This window comes from Rhinopithecus bieti, unplaced genomic scaffold, assembly GCF_001698545.2.
Source record: "Rhinopithecus bieti isolate Rb0 unplaced genomic scaffold, ASM169854v2 scaffold_13621, whole genome shotgun sequence".
NCBI classification, from domain to species: Eukaryota; Metazoa; Chordata; class Mammalia; order Primates; family Cercopithecidae; genus Rhinopithecus; species Rhinopithecus bieti.
In genome coordinates this window covers 445,975-466,283 of record NW_016807522.1, presented here as the reverse complement: position 1 = coordinate 466,283, position 20,309 = coordinate 445,975, and the positions used below count along the sequence as shown (strand labels likewise).

General features: G+C 52.1%; 2 protein-coding genes across 3 annotated transcripts in view; one reads left to right on the top strand and one right to left on the bottom strand.

Annotated features, from left to right (window-relative positions):
• EXOSC5 (exosome component 5) overlaps positions 1–6,237 on the top strand; it is a 12,343-nt gene extending 6,106 nt beyond the window's left edge. Inside the window, exons 3-6 of one of the 2 annotated variants that reach the window (XM_017882724.1) lie at positions 675–796; positions 2,722–2,862; positions 5,050–5,139; positions 5,907–6,237. In XM_017882724.1, coding sequence (XP_017738213.1) covers positions 675–796; positions 2,722–2,862; positions 5,050–5,139; positions 5,907–5,999 — 446 coding nt within the window. In that variant the 3' untranslated portion in view covers positions 6,000–6,237. Of the gene's footprint in view, positions 1–674; positions 797–2,721; positions 2,863–3,746; positions 4,733–5,049; positions 5,140–5,906 lie in introns of those variants that run through there. The other variant, XM_017882725.1, reaches the window with a different exon arrangement.
• A 2,247-nt stretch (positions 6,238–8,484) lies between these two features.
• TMEM91 (transmembrane protein 91) lies at positions 8,485–16,357 on the bottom strand. Its single transcript, XM_017882727.1, is given in 5 exon segments — positions 8,485–8,830; positions 8,833–8,848; positions 9,592–9,741; positions 14,314–14,552; positions 15,884–16,357. Coding segments are annotated over 4 exon segments (516 nt in total). The 5' UTR covers positions 14,524–14,552; positions 15,884–16,357; the 3' UTR covers positions 8,485–8,690.
• Between the last annotated feature and the right edge of the window lie 3,952 nt (positions 16,358–20,309).

Below are 20,309 nucleotides of genomic sequence, written 5' to 3'. Positions count from 1 at the left end.
CAAAGTGCTGGGATTACAGGCTTGAGCCACCACGCCCGGCCTAATTTTATATTTTTAAGACGGAGTCTTGCTCTGTTGCCGAGGCTGGAGTGCAGTGGCTTGATCTCAGCTCACTGCAACCTCCGCCTCCCAGGATCAAGCAATTCTCCTGTCTCAGGCTCCCAAGTAGCTGGAATTACAGGTGTGAGCCATCACGCCCAGCTAATTTTTGTATTTTTAGTAGAGACAGCGTTTCACCATGTTGGTGAGGCTGGTGTCAAACTCCTGACCTCAAGTGATCCACCTGCCTCATCCTCCCAAAGTGTTGGAATTACAGGCGTGAGCCACTGTGCCTGGCCCATTAACTTGTTTTTCCACGCTTTTACCCTCATATCCTTCAGTCCCCACTGGCTGGGCCTACTAGGGTGGGAGTGGGTGTGGGTAGCAGCATAGACATGGAACTCCCAAGTCTTCTTCCCCTGGATGGTCCCTTTGGTGGATGCTGGAGGTAGCAGGGGTCGGTGGACAGCAGTCAGGCCTTGCCTTCTTCCTACTGGAAGCTTCCATCATCCCAGGTACCTGCACCATCCCAGGCTGAGACTGTGGGCCCTTTCCAGGGGTTTGGGTGGGGCGTATGGAGGAAGGTGAGTCACATGAAGGGGAAGACCCTGACAGCCGCTCTTCAATTTCCCCAGGTGTTGCAGAGAAGAGCCGGGAGCGGCTGATCAGGAACACGTGCGAGGCGGTGATCCTGGGCACATTGCACCCCCGCACCTCCATCACTGTGGTGCTGCAGGTTGTCAGCGATGCTGGCTCTGTATCCTTTCTCCCAGGCCGCCTCCTCCAGGAAGTCTCCTGATTGCCTCCCTTCTGGTGGCTATATATATGCTCTCTGCTAGCCAGAAAGACTTCAAACACTTAACAGGTGCCAGCTCAGTGAAGAAGGAGAGCAAACAGCCTGGGTGCTTACTTATGTGCCAGGCACTGTTCTGTGTGCCTTATACACATTAACTCATTTAATATAGCACATGCCCTTAATGATCCCCATGGAAGTGGCAGAGCCAAGATTTAGACCCAGACCATCTAGTTCTAGAGCCCAAGGACCCTGGCAAATGAGTGTTCTTATGTTCGCATGTTTCAGGTGACAAAACTGAGGCCCAGAGAGGGGAAGGGGCTTGCCCAAGGTCACACAGCTGGAAGGCCACACAGGAGGGACTCAAGCCCAGGCCCATCTGACTCCAGAGCCTGTGCCAATCTCTTGGTTTTTTTGGTTTTTTTCTTTGTTTTTCAGACAGGCTCACTCTGTCGCTCAGGGTGGAGGCAGTGGTGCAGTGTCAGCTTACTGCAACCTCTACTTCCTGGGCTCAAGCGATTCCCATGCTTTAGCCTCCTGAGTAGCTGGAGTTACAGGTGCCCGCCATCACACCAGGCTAATTTTTGTATTTTTAGTAGAGACAGGGTTTTGCCATGTTGGCCAGCCTGGTCTCGAACTCCTGACCTCAAGTGATCAGCCCACCTTGGCCTCCCAAAGTGCTGGGATTACGGGCGTGAGCTACTGTGCCCAGCCGGCAATCACTTCTACTCGGCACCTCAGTGGATTTTAGGCCCTCAGTGCTGGGGGCGCCCTGAGCAGACAGCAGCTGAGTCAGGAGCTTGGCCTTGAAAGATCTCCCTGTCTGAGGTGAGGGAGGTTGAGGTTGAGGACCAGAATTAGGCACTGTAGAAGGCTTTACTGGAACATGGCCCTGAACGGGACAGACATTTTATGGATGGGCAGAGAGAGAAAGTATTGTGACCCCATTTTACAGAAGGGGAAAGTAAAGCCCAGAGGAAGTAGTGGAGGATCAGCAGCAGAGCTGGAACCGGTTGACTCTAAAGCTGTGGCCTTTGTGTGGCCTGCTCTGCCTGGAGAAGACACACATGAGGAAACTGAGGCAGAGCCAACTGACTCCCAACCTGTGCTGTCTTTCCACTGTGAGCTCCCTGCAGGCAGCAGCGCGATGGCTCTTCCTCCATTGCCCTGCCAGCTCTGTCACCGCTGAGTGGCCGCTACCCAAGTTTTGAGCCTGGCTTTGCCAGTGCCTCCCCCATGTGACTTTGGAAGGTTTCTTCCTTTCTCTGACCCTACTTGCCAACAAGTGTGTGGTACGTACTTCAGTACATACCTGTTGAATATTATATTCCCTGTCTAACAGATGAGGAGATTGAGACTCTAAGTCATTTGTTCAAGGTCACACAGCTGAGAGAGCAAAACTGGGTCTGGAACCCAGGGCTACTTGATCCCCAGACCACTTTTAAGCACTCTGCCATACTGCCCTTCTGTGACCGATTAGTGATGTCTGCCACAGGCATCAGCCTGGTGGAGGGAGGCATGGATCTGCTCCGCTGGCCAGGCCTACAGTAGAAACTTCTTAGGCTAGGCGCGGTGGCTCACGCCTGTAATCCCAGCACTTTGGGAGCCCGAGGCAGGTGGATCACCTGAGGTCAGGAGTTTGAGACCAGCCTGGCCAACATGGTGATACCCCGTCTCTACTAAGAATACAAAGATTAGCCGGGTGTGGTGGTACATGCCTGTAATCCCAGCTACTCAGGGGGTTGAGGCAGGAGAATCGCTTGAACCCGGGAGGTGGAGATTCCAGTGAGCTGAGATCACGCCATCGCACTGCAGCCTGGGCAACGAGCAAAACTCCGTCTCCAAAAAAAAAAAAAAAAAGAAACTTAACCATTGCCTGTGGTGCTCAGCTCCTGGCCTGTTGTCTGAATGCTGCCTGCATGGCATTGGTGGATGCAGGTGTGCCCATGCGGGCTCTCTTCTGTGGGGTCACCTGTGCCCTAGACTCTGATGGGACTCTCGTGCTGGATCCTACATCCAAGCAAGAAAAGGTAGGTGTGAAGATCAGGGTGGCTGAAGGGCAGAGGCCAGACAGCTCCCCCTCCCTTCCTCCAGGCCTCACTTCTCGCAGACAATAGGCTCATGCCACCTCAATCCCACTTAGCAAGGGCTGCTCTTATCATCATGGTTCATTTAGCAGCAAGTGCTAGAAACCCAGCTCAAACTTGCTTAATTAGAAAGGAAATGTGGGGCCGGGTGCGGTGGCTCACACCTGTAATCCCAGCATTTTGGGAGGCCGAGGTGGGCAGATCATCTGAGGTCAGGAGTTCAAGACCAGCCTGACCAACATGGAGAAACCCCATCTCTACTAAAAATACAAAATTAGCCAGGTGTGGTGGTGCATGCCTGTAATCTCAGCTACTCAGGAGTCTGAGGCAGGAGAATCACCTGAACCCGGGAGGTGGAGGTTGTGGTGAGCCGAGATCGTGCCATTACATTCCGACCTGGGCAACAAGAGTGAAACTCCATCTCAAAATATAAATAAATAAACTAGAAAGGAAATGTATGGCCGGGTGTGGTGGCTTACACCTGTAATCCCAGCATTTTGGGAGTCCGAGGTGGGCAGATCACCTGAGGCCAGGAGTTTGAGACCAGCCTGGCCAACATGGCGAAACCCCGTCTCTACTAAAAATACAAAGGTTGGCTGGGCGTGGTGGTACATGCCTGTAATCCCAGCTTCTCGGGAGGCTGAGGCATGAGAATCACTGGAACCCAAAGGGTGGAGGTTGCAGTGAGCTGAGATCATGCCATTTCACTCCAGCCTGGGTGAAAGAGTGAAACTCCATCTCAAAAAAAAAAAAATAAAACCAGGACTTTAAACAGCATCAGGATGTCCTTGCTTCACTTCTCATCCCTGCCTTTCTCTCCACGTTAGCTTCATTCTCTCAGCCAGCATCTCTCCTGAGGCTGGGACTGACCCCTTAAGCTCCATTTCCATCTTAAGAGGCTCAAAAGCAAACAAGAAGACAAGAGAGCTTTCCTCGTCGGCTCAGGTACAGTGTCCTAAGCTCAGGTTATTCTGAGTTTTCTGCCCAGTGCTATAATGGTCCCCTCCAGTCAAGAAGACAGAAACCACTTGGAGGGTTTCAGATGGAGGGAGTTAAATGCAGGGACTTTGTAACAACAGTGTTGGAGGAGCTAGAGGAGGAAAAAGGAACCAGGAGTGACACCCAAAGATGAGAAACCCCTCCCAGACCTGGGCTGAACCTGCGAGCCAGCTCCTGCTCTGTCATGTTGGAGACATCATCTCAATTGGCTCTGCATGCACATAGCATGTCCTGCCTCTGCCCTGGCCACTGAGGTCCAGAACCCACCACACCTCCGTGGCTGTCACACAGCCACAGCCATCAGCACCTGCTATTGTCAGTGAGGACCAGGGTGCTGCTCTTCTTCCATTCTCCCACCTCATTACTGCTGGAAACTAGCTGGTAAGGGAGTCTGGGACATACAGCTTGCTGGCTTCCGGCCCCTCTGGGGCAGAGCATGGAAGGATGACTGAGAGGCCGAGAGGCACCAGATAAGTGAGTAGCACTGTGGCTAGCCCCTTGGGGCAGGAATACTAAGCTTGGAAGCCCCTGTCAGAACCACGTGGTTGGAATAAGGGGCATGGAGTACAGTTCTACAAAGGAAAGGCAGAGGGCTATACCTAGGGAAGTAGGGAAGGAGTGGTGTAGACAAAAAATGACTGCGCTTCATGCTTGATAGGTGAGCACCTGGCTGTGGAAAGGGAGGGGCCTGGGGGCCAAGGGTCCGGAGTCCCCTCAGTGGGACTGGCTGCAGGTGTGTGGTGGGAAGCGGGGTGTTGAGACAGGGTCTCACTGTCGCCCATGCTGGAGTGTAGTACGATCACAGCTCACTGAAGCTTCAAGCTCCTGGGCTTAAGCAGTCCTCCCACCTCTGCCTCCTGAATAGCTGGGAACTCAGGTATGCACCCCCATGTCCAGCTACTTTTTTTTTTGTTTTCTTTCTTCTTTTTTTTCTTTTTTTTTTAGAGATGGAGTCTTCCTCTTTTGCCCATACTGGTCTTGAATTCCTGGCCTCAATCAGTGTCCTGCCTCGGCCTCCCAAAGTGCTGAGAGTATTGTCATGAGCCACTGTGCCTGGCCAAAGGACTGGCTGAGATTTTATCTGAGGGGAAGGTCCTAGGTCCCCCACCACCTTCTACCCCTTGTACCTAGGAGGCCCGGGCAGTCCTGACCTTTGCCCTGGACAGCGTGGAACGGAAGCTGCTGATGTCCAGCACCAAGGGGCTCTACTCGGACTCTGAGGTACCAGCATGGGGATGAGGGGAAAAGCCAGAACCTTCCCTCCCACTGATATACGGTCTTGTCCCAACTCTACCCTGGATTCTGAGAGGCTTCAGGAGAGCCTCTTACATTTCTTCTTGTAAAAAAGAGGGAGTTTTCAAACTTCATGGTCCCAGAAACCTTTGCGAAAATGTTTAAGGGAAGCCCAATTTATGAGACAGGCAAAAAGAGGATGAGCTCTGTTTGAAGTCAGAAGAGGGCATGTGATGGTCCCCTAGCTCCCAGCTCAGAGTGGTGAACCACGGGAATTCCGGGTCTCAGGCTAAGGGACAGAGCCTAGAAACTCTTGGACCAGACTGTCTGCAAAAGCATGTCCAACCTGGACCTCAGGAATCTAGGAATACATGGCAGTGAAGACTGGGAGTCTCTTGATTCCATGGCTCTTAGATTATTTGGGCTCAAGGGGCCCATGGCTGTAAAATCCCCTTCTGTGCACTCTCCAATTCCATAGCTCTGCAAAGCTGGGGCCTCCAAGGTGTGAGGATACCTGATTGGTCTGAATCCTGTTGCTGTCAGAATCTGATCTTGAAGCCCTTCGCCCTTTTCCTGATCTCTAAAAAACAGCTCATTAAATGGGAAATAATCCCTCACCACCTGCCTCACTTGGGGGCAGGGGAGTGATGGGAGGTTAAAGGAGTCAGGTGGGGTCAGCAGAAACTCCTGGGTCAACTAAGTCACGTGTGCATGCAGGGCTCAGCCCCCAGCACTGACCGGTCTCTCCCGTGCAGCTCCAGCAGTGCCTGGCTGCGGCCCAGGCCGCTTCGCAACACGTCTTCCGCTTCTACCGGGAATCGCTGCAGAGGCGTTACTCCAAAAGCTGAGGCAAGCTGGGGCAGAGGGCCGCTCCCACTGCCTCCACCCACTCACCCCCTATAGCCTGAAGCAAACCAGCGGCCCCGCCTTGCCTCTGTCCTATGGGCTCCTGTGAGCCTGCAGCTCTGTAACCACAGGGCTCCTGTGGGAAGGCCTTGGCCTGTGACAGCCCCCAGCAAGGATAACATTCAGAAGAGCTCACATTTATGGAATAGATAAGTCAATAAAGTAATTCACTTTAACAAATGTCTGTTGAGTACCCATTGTGTGCAGGCCCTGCTAGTGAGATCCCAGAGGAGCAGGGAGGTAAACTGGAATTTGTCAGATGGTAGTAAATCTATAAAAAAGTAAACAGCAGGAAACAGGAGTTTGGGAGAGTCCCTTTATGGAGGGCAAATTCAGTACATCAGGCATCAGTGCCTTCACAGAGCAGGGCACCCTGAAGGAAGAAAGGGCGTGAGCTCTTGGATAACGTGGGGAAGGACCCCCCAGGGACTGGGGACCAGCTTGGTGAACAGGGTGGCCAGAGCCAGTGAGCAAGAGCAGGAGAGCAGATGGGGCTGCAGGGAACGGGCAAGCATGCAGGTGGGGCCTTGTAAGCCATGGGGAGGAATCTCACGCACCAACCCTGTGAGATGGGGCTGTTGTTATAGTCTCTGTCTTGTTTTGTTTTGTTTTGAGATGGAATCCCATTCTGTTGCCCAGGCTGGAGTGCAGTGGGGTGATCTCGGCTCACTGCAACCTCCGCAAGTGATTCTCCTGCCTCAGCCTCCTGAGTAGCTGGGACTACAGGCGCACGCCACCACACCCAGCTCATTTTTGTATTTTTAGTAGAGACAGGGTTTCTCCATGTTGGTCAGGCTGATCTCTAACTCCCGACCTCAGGTGATCTGCCCACCTCTGCCTCCCAAAGTGCTGAGATGACAGGCATGAGCCATCGCGCCCTGCCTAATTTTTGTATTTTTAGCAGAGACGTGGTTTCACCATGTTTGCCAGGCTGGTCTCGAAATCCTGACCTCAGGTGATTTGCCTGCCTCGGCTGCCCAAAGTGCTGGGGATTACAGACGTGAGCCACTCTGCCCAGCCTAATTTTTGTATTTTTAGGAGAGATGGGGCCAAACCCTGCCTGGAGTTGGAGGCAGTCCCATTCAAACCAAATGGCCTGCAATAGGGAAATGGATGCATCCTTAAGGAAACATGGAAGTGTTGGCACCTGGACAGGGAAAACACATCTGCCACAAGCATTTAGCAGAGGCACATAGGAAGTGCTCACTGAGCCACTAAGAGGGGCTAGATATTATCAGGCAATAAAGGCTCGGTGGCTCACGCCTGTAATCCCAGCACTTTGGGAGGCTGAGGTTGGTGGATCACCTGAGGTCAGGAGTTGGAGACCAACCTGACCAACATGGTGAAAACCCATCTCTACTAAAAATACAAAAATCAGCCAGGTGCGGTGGTGCGTGCCTGTAATCCCAGCTACTCAGGAGGCTGAGGCAGGAGAATCGCTTAAACCCGGAAGGCGGAGGTTGCAGTCAGCCGAGATTGCACCATTACACTCCAGCCTGGCGACAGAGCGAGACTCCGTCTCAAAAAAATAAAAAATACAAAAAATTAGCCAGGCATTGTGGCACACGCCTGTGGTCCCAGCTCCTTGGGAGGCTGAGGAGGGAGGATCACTTGAACCTGGAAGGTTGAGGCTGCAGTCAGCCAAGATCGTGCCACTGCATTCCAGTCTGGGTGACAGAGGGAGATCCTGTCTCAAAAAAAAGAAAAAAAAAAAAAACTTGAGGGAGATAGCAACAGCAGTCATTTCCATATATGATGCCTTTAATCCTCACTACAGCCTGAGGTGTGCAGAAAGTCCCATTTTGTAGAGGAGAAAAAATGAGGCTTCAAGAGAAGTCACTTGGGCCAAGCTTACACAGCTAACAGGTAGAGGAGTAAGGACTTGGAACTCAGCTCTCTCCAGTTCTCTGCTAACCACCAATATTGGAATGAGAACATCCTGCTGTTTAGAAACCGGCAGGCATGGTCGCTCATGCCTGTAATCTCAGCTCTTTGGGAGGCCAAGGCGGGAGGATCAGTTGAGCCCAGGAGTTTCAGACCAGCCTGGGCAATGTAGCGATGATGCCTTGTCTTTACAAAAAAAAAAAAAAATTTTTTTTAATCAGCTGGGTGTGGTGGCAGGTGCCTGTAGTCCTGGCTACTTTAGAGGCTCCTGGGCTCAATCAGGAAGATTGCTTGAGCCCAGGAGTTCAAGGCTGCAGTGAGCCATGATTGTGCCACAGCACTCCAGCCTGGACAACAGGGAGACCATCTCTCAAAAAAAAAAAAAAAAAAAAACCCTCTTCCCCTTTTCCAGCTCAGGTCTCAGGGAGCAAGTACCCTGGGGATGCCCACCACAGCCCGTCACCCTGACCAGTCAGTCCCCTGTTGGTCTCAATCACCCCCAACCCCTTCCATCCTCCCACACACATGAACAGACTCTGGTTTGCTGCAAGAGTGTCTGGTGTTTAATCTCACGTTGCTGCCGCCTGATGAGCGGTGGCCAGGAAGGGGAGGGGTTCCAGTCCAGCTCGCTCCCGTTTCTAGATGCTCCTGCCGCTGCCGCAGCCTCATCCACCAAGATTCTCCACTCTCTGCCCACAGATTTGCTGGGCTGCCAGCCTCAGGGTTCACAGTGAGGGCTGTAGGGGCAACTAGGGCGGGTCTCGGGAGGCAAGGTAGGCGGCCAGGGTCACCAGGGCAGCCGCATACGTGCACACGCCCAGCCCGACGGCGAGGACCCCCAGCAGGAAGGCACGGCGGGAGGCGGCCCCTGCCCCCTGGATGTCCCCTTGGCCCAAGCCTTGTTGGTCTGTAGAGGCAGTGGGCAGCAGTGACCCAGGCATCCCCTCAGTCCCAGACCCCCTGGTCTCTCCCCCACCCAACATACCCATTCATTCATGCATGCATGTATTCCAAAAGCAGATACGTAGCACCTACTATAGGTCAGGCACAGGGATGCTGAGTGATTAATAAAAACATTAAAATGGTATACGCCACTGTTCTAACTCATTTGATTCTCACATTGACCCAGAGGTAGCAATTATTCCCACTTTACAGATGAGGAAAGTGAGGCACAGGGAAGTTAAGTGACTTGCCCAAAATCTTGCAGAGATCTGGGCACCGTGGCTCACGCCCGTAATCCCAGCACTTTGGTGGGCCAAGGTGGGAGGATCACTTGAGGTCAGGAGTTCGAGACCAGCATGGCCAACGTGGTGAAACCCCGTCTCTACTAAAAATTCAAAAATTAGCCGGGCATGGTGGCGCATGTCTGTAATCCCAGCTATTCAGGAGGCTGAGGCAAGAGAATCACTTGAACCCAGGAGGCGGAGGTTGCAGTGAGCCGAGATTGCACCACTGTACTCCAGCCTGGGCAACAAAGTGAGACTCTATATATATTGCAGAGAGTGGCAGACTCAGGATTTGAGTTCAGGTTCTTAACTAACACTCTGGGCTGCCCTCCACCTTCCCGCCTCAGGTATATGGCTCTTTGTTTTTGTGGGGCATTTTTCTCCTTTATGCCCAGTCCCCTCCAACTCCCACACACAGACTGACCTTCTGGGCTAGACAGAAGGCAGCGATGCCCACAGGCCAGAAACAGCACAGCATGGAGAAGACAGCCAAGCCGAGGTGGTCGTGGGGTAGAAATGGTGAAAGACGGCTGCCGTCATCCCAGTCCGAGTCACTGTCACTGGATGACATGTCCTATGGGCCGGAAAGTGCCCAGGTGGGCATCTCCATCCACCTTTCCTGCCCCATTGCTCTGCTCTCCATAGCCCTCAAAGGCCAATACCTGCCCCCAGGGCTTCCCCAGAGATACAAAGAGAAAAAAACGTGTTCAGAGATGGGCTTTTGGTGTTTGTTTGAGGCAGAGTTTTGCTCTGTCACCCAGGCTGGAGTACAATGGCACAGTCTCAGCTCACTGCCTCCCAGATCCAAATGATTCTCCTGCCTCAGCTTCCGGAGTAGCTGGGATTACAGGCACGCGCCATCATGCCTGGCTAATTTTGTATTTTCAGTAGAGACAGTGTTTCACCATGTTGGCCAGGATGGTCTTGAACTCCTGACCTCAGGTGATCCACCCGTCTCGGCCTCCCAGAGTGCTGGGATTACAGGCATGAGCCACCACACCTGGCCAGAGATGGACTTTTGACATTTGTATCCTGGAGCCCTTTGAAGGGAAGCTATGGACCATGTCTCCAGAGAAGAGCCCCAACCACACCCAGAGTTTTCAGTTCATTTTCAAGGGGTTCACGGATCCAATCATGGATGCTACAATTGTTTATAATGTCTGAATGAAAAGCCCCTGAATGGCCGGGCGCAGTGGCTTATGCCTGTAATCCCAGCACTTTGGGAGACCAAGGTGTGTGGATCACCTGAGGTCGGGAGTTGGAGACCAGCCTGGCCAACATGGTGAAACCTCGTCTCTACTAAAAATAAAAAAATTAGCCGGGCATGGTGGGGTGCCCCTGTAATCCCAGCTACTCAGGAGGCTGAGGCAGAAAAATCACTTGAACCCAGGAGGTAGAGGTTGCCGCAAGCCGAGATGGAGCCACAGCACTCCCGCATGGGTGACAGAGTAAGACTCTGTCTCAAAAAGAAAAGCCCCTGAATGGGGACAAACGCCAATGAAACAAGGAACCTGCAAAAAGATGGAGATTATTGGCCGGGCACAGTGGCTCACACCTGTCATCCCAACACTTAAGGAGGCCAAGGCGGGAGGATCATTTGAAGCCAGAAGTTTGAGACCAGCCTGGGCAATATAGCAAGACCCCATCTCTACAAAAAACTTTAAAAATTAGCTAGGCATGGGCCAAGTGTGGTGGCTCACACCTGTAATCCCAGCACTTTGGGAGGCCAAGGATGGCAAATCGTGAGGTCAGGAGATCAAGACCATCCTGGCTAACACAGTGAAACCCCACCTCTACTAAAAATACAAAAACAAAATTCGCCGGGTGTGGTGGCATGCACCTGTAGTCCCAGCTACTCAGGAGGCTGAAGCAGAAGAATGGCATGAACCCGGCAGGCAGAGCTTGCAATGAGCCGAGATTGCGCTACTGCACTCCAGCCTGGGCAACAGAGTGAGACTCTATCTCAAAAAAAAAAAAAAAATTAGCTAGGCATGGTGTCTTGTACCTATAGTCTCAGCTACTTGGGAAGCTGAGGCAGGAGGATGGCTTGAGCCCAGAAGTTTGAGACTCCAGTGAGCTATGATCACATGTCTGCCCTCCAGCCTGAGCAATGGAGCAAGACCCTGTCTCTAATAAATAAATAAATAAAAGATTGAGATTATAAAATGCTCCAATGGCCTAAATGATTAGGGCAAACCTGCCTGCTGAAAACTAATGTAGAGTCTAGATTTTTAAACTTTTTTTTTTTTTGAGACAGGAGTCTCGCTCTGTTGCCCAGGCTGGAGTGCAGTGGCTCGATCTCCGCTCACTGCAACCTCCACCTCCCAGGTTCAAGTGATTCTCCTGCCTCAGCCTCCTGAGTAGCTGGGATTACAGGTGTGCACCACCACACCTGGCTAATTTTTGTATTTTTTTATTTAGTAGAGACTGGGTTTCACCGTGTTGGCCAGGCTGGTTTTAAACTCCTGACCTCGTGATCCGCCCGCCTCAGCCTCTCAAAGTGCTGGGATTACAGGCGTGAGCCACCGAGCCCGGCCTAATTTTTGTATTTTTAGTAGAGATGGGCTTTCACTACATTGGTCAGGCTGGTCTTGAACTCCTGACCTCAAGCAATTCATTTGTCTTGGCCTCCCAAAGTATTGGGATTACAGGCATGAGCCACAGCGCCTGGCCCCACATGCTTTTATTACCATGTGACTTTGATATCCCTCCCATCAAGGGATGAGTTCTGTGTCCCCTCCCCTTGAATTTGAGCAGACTCATGACTCACTTGTAATTAACAGAAATATGGTGGAAGGCTGGGCGCGGTGGCTCACACTTGTAATCCCAGCACTTTGGGAGGCCGAGGCGGGTGGATCACGAGGTCAGGAGATCGAGACCATCCTGGCTAACACAGAAACCCCGTCTCTACTAAAAATACAAAAAAATTGGCTGGGAGTGGTGGCGGGCGCCTGTAGTCCCAGCTACTCGGGAGGCTGAGGCAGGAGAATGGTGTGAACCCGGGAGGCGGAGCTTGCAGTGAGCCAAGTTTGCGCCACTGCACTCCAGCCTGGACGACAGAGCGAGACTCCATCTCAAAAAAAAAAAAGAATATGGTGGAAGTCATGCGAAATCAGAAAAGGTGAGGCAGCTTCTGCTTTGCTGCAACATTCATGCTGCAGGCTGGAGGTACATAAGCAGCCTGATGCCCTGAAGCTGTTATGCTGTAAGGAATCCCAAAGCAGCTTATATGGAGGGACCACATATGGAAGCTCTAAGACTCGGCTGGGCACAGTGGCTCACGCCCGTAATCCGGCACTTTGGGAGGCTGAGGTGGATGGATCACCTGAGGTCAGGAGTTTAAGACCAACCTGAGCAACACAGTGAAACCCGTGTCTCTACTAAAAATATAAAATTAGCTGGGCATGGTGACACAAGCCTGTAATCCCAGCTACTCGGGAGGCTGAGGCAGGGGAATTCGCTTGAACCCAGGAGGCGGAGGTTGCAGTGAGCTGAGATTGCACCATTGCACTCCAACCTGGGCAACAAAGGCAAAACTCCATCTCAAAAAAAAAAAAAAAAAAAAAAAAAAGGAAGCCCTAAGACACCATGAAGAAAAAGAAAAGTACCCAGCCAGCTCCTGACTGTTCTAGTTCCACCCACCAGCTGAATGCAACCTCATGAAAGACCCAGAGGCAGAACCATGCAACTGAGTCCCAAATTCCTGACCAACAGAAACCATAAGAGTTCATCGTGATTGTTGCCTGCCTGCCTGCCTTGCTTCTCTTCCTTCTCTCTCCTTCCTTCTTCCTTCTCCCTTCTTTCCTTCTTTCTTTCCTTCCTTCCTTCCTTTCTCCTTCCCTTCCCTTCTTTTCCTTCTTTCTTCCTTCTTCCTTCCTTTTCTCTTCTCTTCCCTTCTTTCCTTCTCTTTCCTTCCCTTCCTTTCCTTTCCTTCCTTCTTCTTCTTTCGCTTCATTCCTCTTCCTTCTTTCTCTCTCTCTTCTCTTTTCTTTCCCTCCTTCCTTCCCGGGTCCCTCCCTTTCTCTTCTCTCTCTCTCTCCCTCTCTCCCTCTCTTGTCTCTTTCTGTCTGTCTGCGTCCTCGCCGTCCTGTTGCCCAGGCTGGGGTAAGCGTCGGTATGGTCATAGCTCATTGCAGCCTCTACCTCCTGGGCTCAAGTGATTCCTCCACCTCAGTCTCCCAAGTAGCTGAGACTACAGAACCGCCCCACCCTGGTTCTAATTCTTTTTTTCTTGTAAACGGCGTTCTGCTAATTTTCAGCAGCGACAAATGAAAAATTAAATAAAAATAAAGATGGGAGTCTCGCTATGCGTTGCCCCAGGCTAGTCTGAAACTCCTGGGGCCCAAAGCAGCTCCTCCTGCCCCTCGGGCCTTCCCCAAGAAAACATGCTGATACCAGTCCTGACCATTGTGCGCCCTGGCCCCTGAAATGGAGAAATCTATAAAAAGCCTGACATTAACTTTTTAAAAAAAGGGAAGGCTGGGCATGGTGTCTCACACCGTAATCCCAGCACTTGGGCGGAGGCCACAGCAGGCAAGATTGCTTGAGCTCAGGAGTTTGAGACCAGGGCCTGGGCAACATGGCAAAACCTCTGCTCTACGAAAAAAATACCAAAAATTAGCCAGCATGGCTGGCAGCATGCTGTCGCGTCCCACTACTCAGGAGGCTGAGTGGGAGGGACCTTGCTTGACCAGGAGGTCAAGGTGCAGTAAACTACTGGATCGACTCCACTGCACTCCCAGCCTGGGAGCAGAGCGAGACCCTCTCACACACCACACACACCACACACACACACACACACACACACAGAAAAAAAGAGAGAGAGAGAGAGCAGGGTGGACAAAAGCCGGAGGTGCATGCACTCTGAAGACACCAAACAGCAGAGTCGGAGATCAGAGGGAAGACAAAGCCAAAAGCCAGGCAACAAAGATGAGAGAGAAATCTGGAGAGAAAAAGGTAAAGAAACCAGGAGAGACATAAAACAAGAAGAACCGTAACTGGAAATCTCAGACGCCCACACACAGCTGGGAAGTGAGACGCCAGGCCTAAGGCAGATCAGCACAGCTGTCAGCCTGCCAGATGCTGGCCGTAGTGGGGCTCACCCCAGCCCCCTCCCGTGCCTTCCACTAAGGTCTGCTGTTCCTACCTCAACATCAGGGGGCCTTGGTTCCCCCAGGCCAGCGCTGACAGAGGGAAGAGGCGGTGACAGGAACTGCAAACCCCTCAGGGACTCGGCAAAGGCTATCTCTCTTAAGGCGGACCCCAGCTCATGCCTGCCAGGCTTCTGGGCAGGGGTCTCACATTCTGTGCTCTCCAGCAGAGGCTGTTGAAGCTCACGAAGACTAGGACTGTCCATGGCTTTGGGAAAACTCCAAGAGGGGTTTCCTAGGGGTAGGGGGAAGAAAAAGACAAGTTGTAGAAGTCTCACTTCACTCAACTTCTGACCCCTTGCTTTAGAGAGACCCAGGCAGAGACTAGTGAGTGCAGTGGTCCTCAGACCCATTTTACAGATAGGGAAACTGAGACCCAGAGAGAAAAAAAGATTGGCCTCAGGTTACAAAGAGAACTTAGGACATTCAATTGTGGGCATTTCTCTCTCTCTTTCTCTTCTTTTTTTCTTTTCTTTTCTTTTCTTTTTTTTTTTTTTTTTTTGAGACAAAGTCTCGATCTGTTGCCCAGGCAGATCCACCCACCACTGCAGATCCGCTAGAGTGCAGTGGTGCAATCTCAGCTCACTGCAGCCTCTGCCTCACAGGTTCAAGCCATTCTCCTGCCTCAGCCTCCCAAGTAGCTAGGATTACAGGCACCCACCACCATGCCCGCCTAATTTTTTTAAAATTATTATTATTTTTAGTAGAGACAGGGTTTCACTGTGTTAGCCAGGCTGGTCTCGAACTCCTGACCTCAAGCAATCCACCAGCCTCGGCCTCCCAAAGTGCTGGGATTACAGGCATAAGCCACTGCACCCAACCAAATTCTGGGCATTTCTCTCAGGCAAAAGCCACGTACCCATCACACTTATCCCAATAAGTTGCACCTGTTGAACCATGCCTTATACACTTACCTGCCCCGTGAACACCCCCAACACCCATCCCAGGTTCATACCCTGTGACCACCTGTCTGGGTCCATGCACCCCTCCCAGTCACACACACACCCATACCCTGCCCCCAGTGCTGCCTGCAACTTCACTGTAGTCTACATTCCCCCTCCTCTGTCCCCTAGACCTGCCCCCCGAAGTCCCCTGCCACACAGCCCCATCTAGGCAAGCCCAGCCTCCACCTTCACACATTCATCTCCCAAAGGACTCCTTGTATATTTGCCCCAAACGTCAGCATCCCTTTCAGTCCTCCAACCTTCTTACACATTTATCCCAATTGACTCCGTGCACGACCCTACTCCTCACTGCATCACAAACCACAGACACCTGTGCGCACACATGCACCCTGGCACTCTCCCCTAGTCTCATGACCTCTCGCATGCCTGCCCCACTCATCAGGCCCAGGCACCCCTGCCCTACTCCACCCACACACCCATGACTCCACACAACTCCCACACACGCACCAGCTCTCCAGAATCCTTGGCACACCTCGCCCCATAAACACCCTCAACCCCAGCACACATACATGTACACACGCAACACAACCAGAAAGAATATTCTTCTTGTCCTACCATCCCCCTGGGAGGTCCCCAAGCCTCCTGCCCGCTCATTACAAACCTTGACTGAGCCGATTTCCTCGCCAAAGCTTTGCCTTCTCATCCCCAACGCCAGGACCCAGGGGAGGGACTGTGACCCCCACCCACCTACACCCCTCGCTCACCGCTCACGATCACAGGCCGGGGGCCTCCTGAACCCCCGCAATGACACCCGCCCAGACCCTGCCACCAAGGGTCCGAGGGGCGCGGGGACCTAGCGCTTTCCTCTTCGCGGGTCTCGGCGCCCCGGGCCCGCTGCGCGCGGGGGCGGGGACGGGGCGGGGCGACGGCCTCCCAGGCTCTGTCCCTCCTCGGAGTCCGGCGAGGGGGCCCTGAAAGCCGACTTCAGCGTCCAGGAGCGGGTTCCTACGACTCCCGGGGGTCTGGGAGCAGGCGGGAATCCTCGGAGAACGGTAGCCCCTTCTTCGTGAGTCCAGGCCCAAGCTCTGCCGGAGGAGAGGGCACCCCTGATTCTCCAGGGCCTTCCTGGCTTGGCCCCGCCTCCCTTCCCCTTTGCGCAATAATAGCCAATAATAATAACAGTAACAAAGACAGTGCGCCCTGTTCTAAGTGCTTTGCAAATAAACTTAGATACACATGTATTCCTCAGCAAAACCCTAAGAGGCATAATTGTTTATTGTCCGTTTCACGCGGGAGTAAACTGCAAGCCGAGGTTAGGTAAATTGCCTAAGGGCATATCATTGGTTCATTGAGGGCAGACTGTACCCAAGCCCTGTGTTAAACGCTTTACATTCATCATCGCATTCATTCCTCCCTTCAGTAGCTCCGGGGGTGGTGGTGGTGGTGGTGGTGGTGGTTGTCGCTGCTATTTTACTTTGGGGTTTTTGTTTGGTTTGTTTTGTTTTTGAGATGGAGTCTTGCTCTGTCGCCCAGGCTAGAGTGCAGTGGCATGATCTCGGCTCACCGCGACCTCCGATTCCCGGGTTCAAGTGATTCTCCTGCCTCAGCCTCCCGAGTAGCTGGGAGTACAGGGGCAAGGCACCACGCCCAGCTAATTTTTGTATTTTTAGTAGAGATGAGATTTCGCCATGTTGGCCAGGTTGGTCTCGAACTCCTGATCTCAGGTGATCCACCCGCCTCAGCCTCCCAAAGTGCTGGGATTACAGGCATGAGCCACCGCGCCCGGCCAGGTTTCTTTTATTTTTTAAAAGAAGGGGTCCTGCTCTGTTGCCCAGGCTGGAATGCAGTGTGGCACGATCTTTGCTCACTGTAGCCTCAGCCTCCCAAAGCAGTGGGATTGCAGGTGTGAGTCACCGCGCCTGGCCTATTTTGTTTTGGGGTGTTTTTTTGCCGGGGCGGGGTGCTGAGGGGTGTTGGCTTGTTTTTCATCCCTGTTTTGCAGATAAAGAAACAGGCTCACGGGCCAGGCCGGTGGCTCATGCCTGTAATCCCAGCACTCTGGGAGGCCAAGGCAGGCGGATCACGAGGTCAGAAGATCGAGATCATCCTGGCTAACACAGTGAAACCCTGTGTCTACTAAAAATACAAAAAATTAGCCGGGTGTGGTGGCGGGCGCCTGTAGTCCCAGCTACTCTGGAGGCTGGGGCAGGAGAATGGCATAAACCCAGGAGACGGAGCTAGAAGTGAGCCGAGATCGCGCCACTGTACTCCAGCCTGGGAGACAGCGAGACTCCGTCTCAAAAAAAAGAGAAAAAGACTCACCTGTATGCTCACTTGGCCACAGTAAACAGTTGGTACCAAGCCCAGCAGATTGTAACCCAGGGCTGTGTTCCTGTGGCCCTTGCTAAGCCAGTGGGTGAGGAGGAAGCAGAGACAGGTGGGGTGGGAGTTTCTAGAGAAAGAAGGCTGAGGAGTGGGGTCCAGTAGCGGGTGATGCTTTGATTGTCAAGTGGTACAGTGATGTTCATGAGTCAGCATTTGGACCCACATAGACCTGGTTTCCTTTCCAGGCTCTTTTTTTGTTTGTTTGTTGTTTTTTTGAGACGGAGTTTCGCTCTTGTTGCCCAGGCTGGAGTGCAACGGCGTGATCTCTGCTCACCTCAACCTCCGTCTCCCAGGTTCAAGCGATTCTCCTGCCTCAGCCTTCCGAGTAGTTAGGATTACAGGCATGTGCCACCACGCCTGGCTAATTTTGTATTTTTAGTAGAAACAGGATTTCTCCATGTTGGTCAGGCTGGTCTCGAACTCCCGACCTCAGGTAATCCACCAGCCTCAGCCTCCCAAAGTGCTGGGATTGCAGGCGTGAACCATCGCTCCCGGCCCCTTTCCAGGCTCTTTAAGGCACTGAGTGTGTGGCCTCTAGACAGTGCCTTTACCTCTCTGACCCCCTATTTCTTCACTGGCAAAATGGGGATAATGCTCCTTGCCTCTTATGTGATACTATATGTACTTAGAGTTGCTGTAACAACAAATGTCCAACATTGGGAGCCTCTCTGAACCTATTTTGGTTCAGGTGCTGCCTAGGAAATAGAAAAATAAAAAATGAACAAATAGCCAACATTTATCCAAAGCCAGGCAAAGAAAGCACTCTGAACACATTTGATGGTGTTTATTAATATTATTATTTACATCCATCTCCATCGGACTGATTACAAGACTCTCCCCGTCTTGCAAGCTTCCACCTCCTTCATGGAGCCTTGTATAGGCCTTCCTTCCCAGAAGCCCTCCGTCTCACCAGACTGGAGGATTCCCTGGCCTTTGTGGGGCCGGAGTTCCCTCGCTCCAGGGCTCCAGGGCTCCGTGCCAAGAGTCCAGATGCTGGCGCTGGCACTGGCCCCACTCTCGGGGAGAACAGATGGTGTCTGCAAGTGCACTTGGCTCAGCCAGTTTCTGGCAGACGACAGAAGCAGGGAGACCCACGGGAGGGTAGACAAGAGCGTGAGGGGGCAGGATTGTTTCACCCAGGAGGGATGCCCTGTCACTCTCTATCTCAACCTTGCTCTCATTCTTTTCATATTTTCTATGAAGCATACTATAGGCTGGGTGTGGTGGCCCACGCCTGTAATCCCAGCCCTTTGGGAGGCCAAGGAGGGAGGACTGCTTGAGCCTAGGAGTTCAAAACCAGCCTGGGCAACATAGCAAAACCCCAGTCACTGAGGCTGGAGTGCAGTGGCATGATCTCGGCTCACTGCAACCTCTGCCTCCTGGATTCAAGCCATTCTCCCACCTCAGCCTCCCAAGTAGCTGGGATTATAGGTACTCGCCACAATGCCCGGCTAATTTTTGTACTTCTAGTAGAGACGGGGTTTCACCATGTTGTCCAGGCTGGTCTTGAACTCCTGATCTCAAGTGATCTGCCCGCCTTGGCCTCCCAAAGTGCTGGGATTGTAGGCGGGAGCCAGCGCGCCTGGCCAAAAACGATTTAAAAAAAAAAAAAAGAAAAAAGAAATATATCGGCCAGGCATGGTGGCTCATGCCTATAATCCCAGCACTTTGGGAGGCCGAAGTGGGCGGATCACAAGGTCAGGAGTTCAAGACCACCCTGACCAACATGGTGAAATGCTCTTTCTACTAAAAATACAAAAATTAGCTAGGCATGGTGGTGTGCACCTGTAATCCCAGCCACTTGGGAGGCTGAGGCGGAAGAATCACTTGAACCCGGGAGGCAGAGGTTGCAGTGAGCCAAGATCATGCCACTGCACTCCAGCCTGGGGACAGAGCGAGACTCTGTCTCAGAAAAAAAAAAAAAAAAAAAAGAAACATACCACATATTTTTCTTGTTTGTAGTTTGAATCCTCCCACATCAGCGTCGACACAACAAGGGCTGAGATTTGATCTCGTTTTTTTTCACAACTGTGCCTCAGGGCCTAAAACAGTCCCTAGCAGAAAGTGGGCCTTTATTACATATGTATGGGATGGGGACATGAATTACCACCAGCCTCCAGCCTCAGTTTTTCACCAAATCATTGAGCTTTGTGGGTCCTCTCATCCCTCCAGGCCATCCTGGAGATTAATTCACTTCCAGTTAGAGCTCTCTGGCTGCTGTTAGCCTTGTACAGTCTAAGAGGCTACACCTCTTAGTGTTTGCCATGGGTCTGGAATATTAAACATGAGATTCCAGCTGGGCACGGTGGCTCAAGCCTGTAATCCCAGCACTTTGGGAGGCCAAGGTGGGAGGATTACTTGAGCCCAAAAGTTCAAGACCAGCCAGGGCAACAAAGTGTGATTTTGTCTCTACAAAAAATAAACAAAATCAGCTGGGTGTGGTGATGCATGCCTGTGGTCCAAGCTACTTGGGAAACTGAGATAGGAGGACTGGTTAAGCCCAGGAGGTGGAGGCTGCAGTGAGCCATGATTGTGCCACTGCACTCCAGCCTGGGCAACAAAGTGAAACCCAGTCTCAAAATGAAAAGAAAACAAAAAATCACGAGATTCCAACAAGGATTGTCAACAGAGACTGAAACTATTAATTTGATTTGATAAAGAACAGGATATTTATTTAGTCTCAAAGTATCTTCCCCTAGATT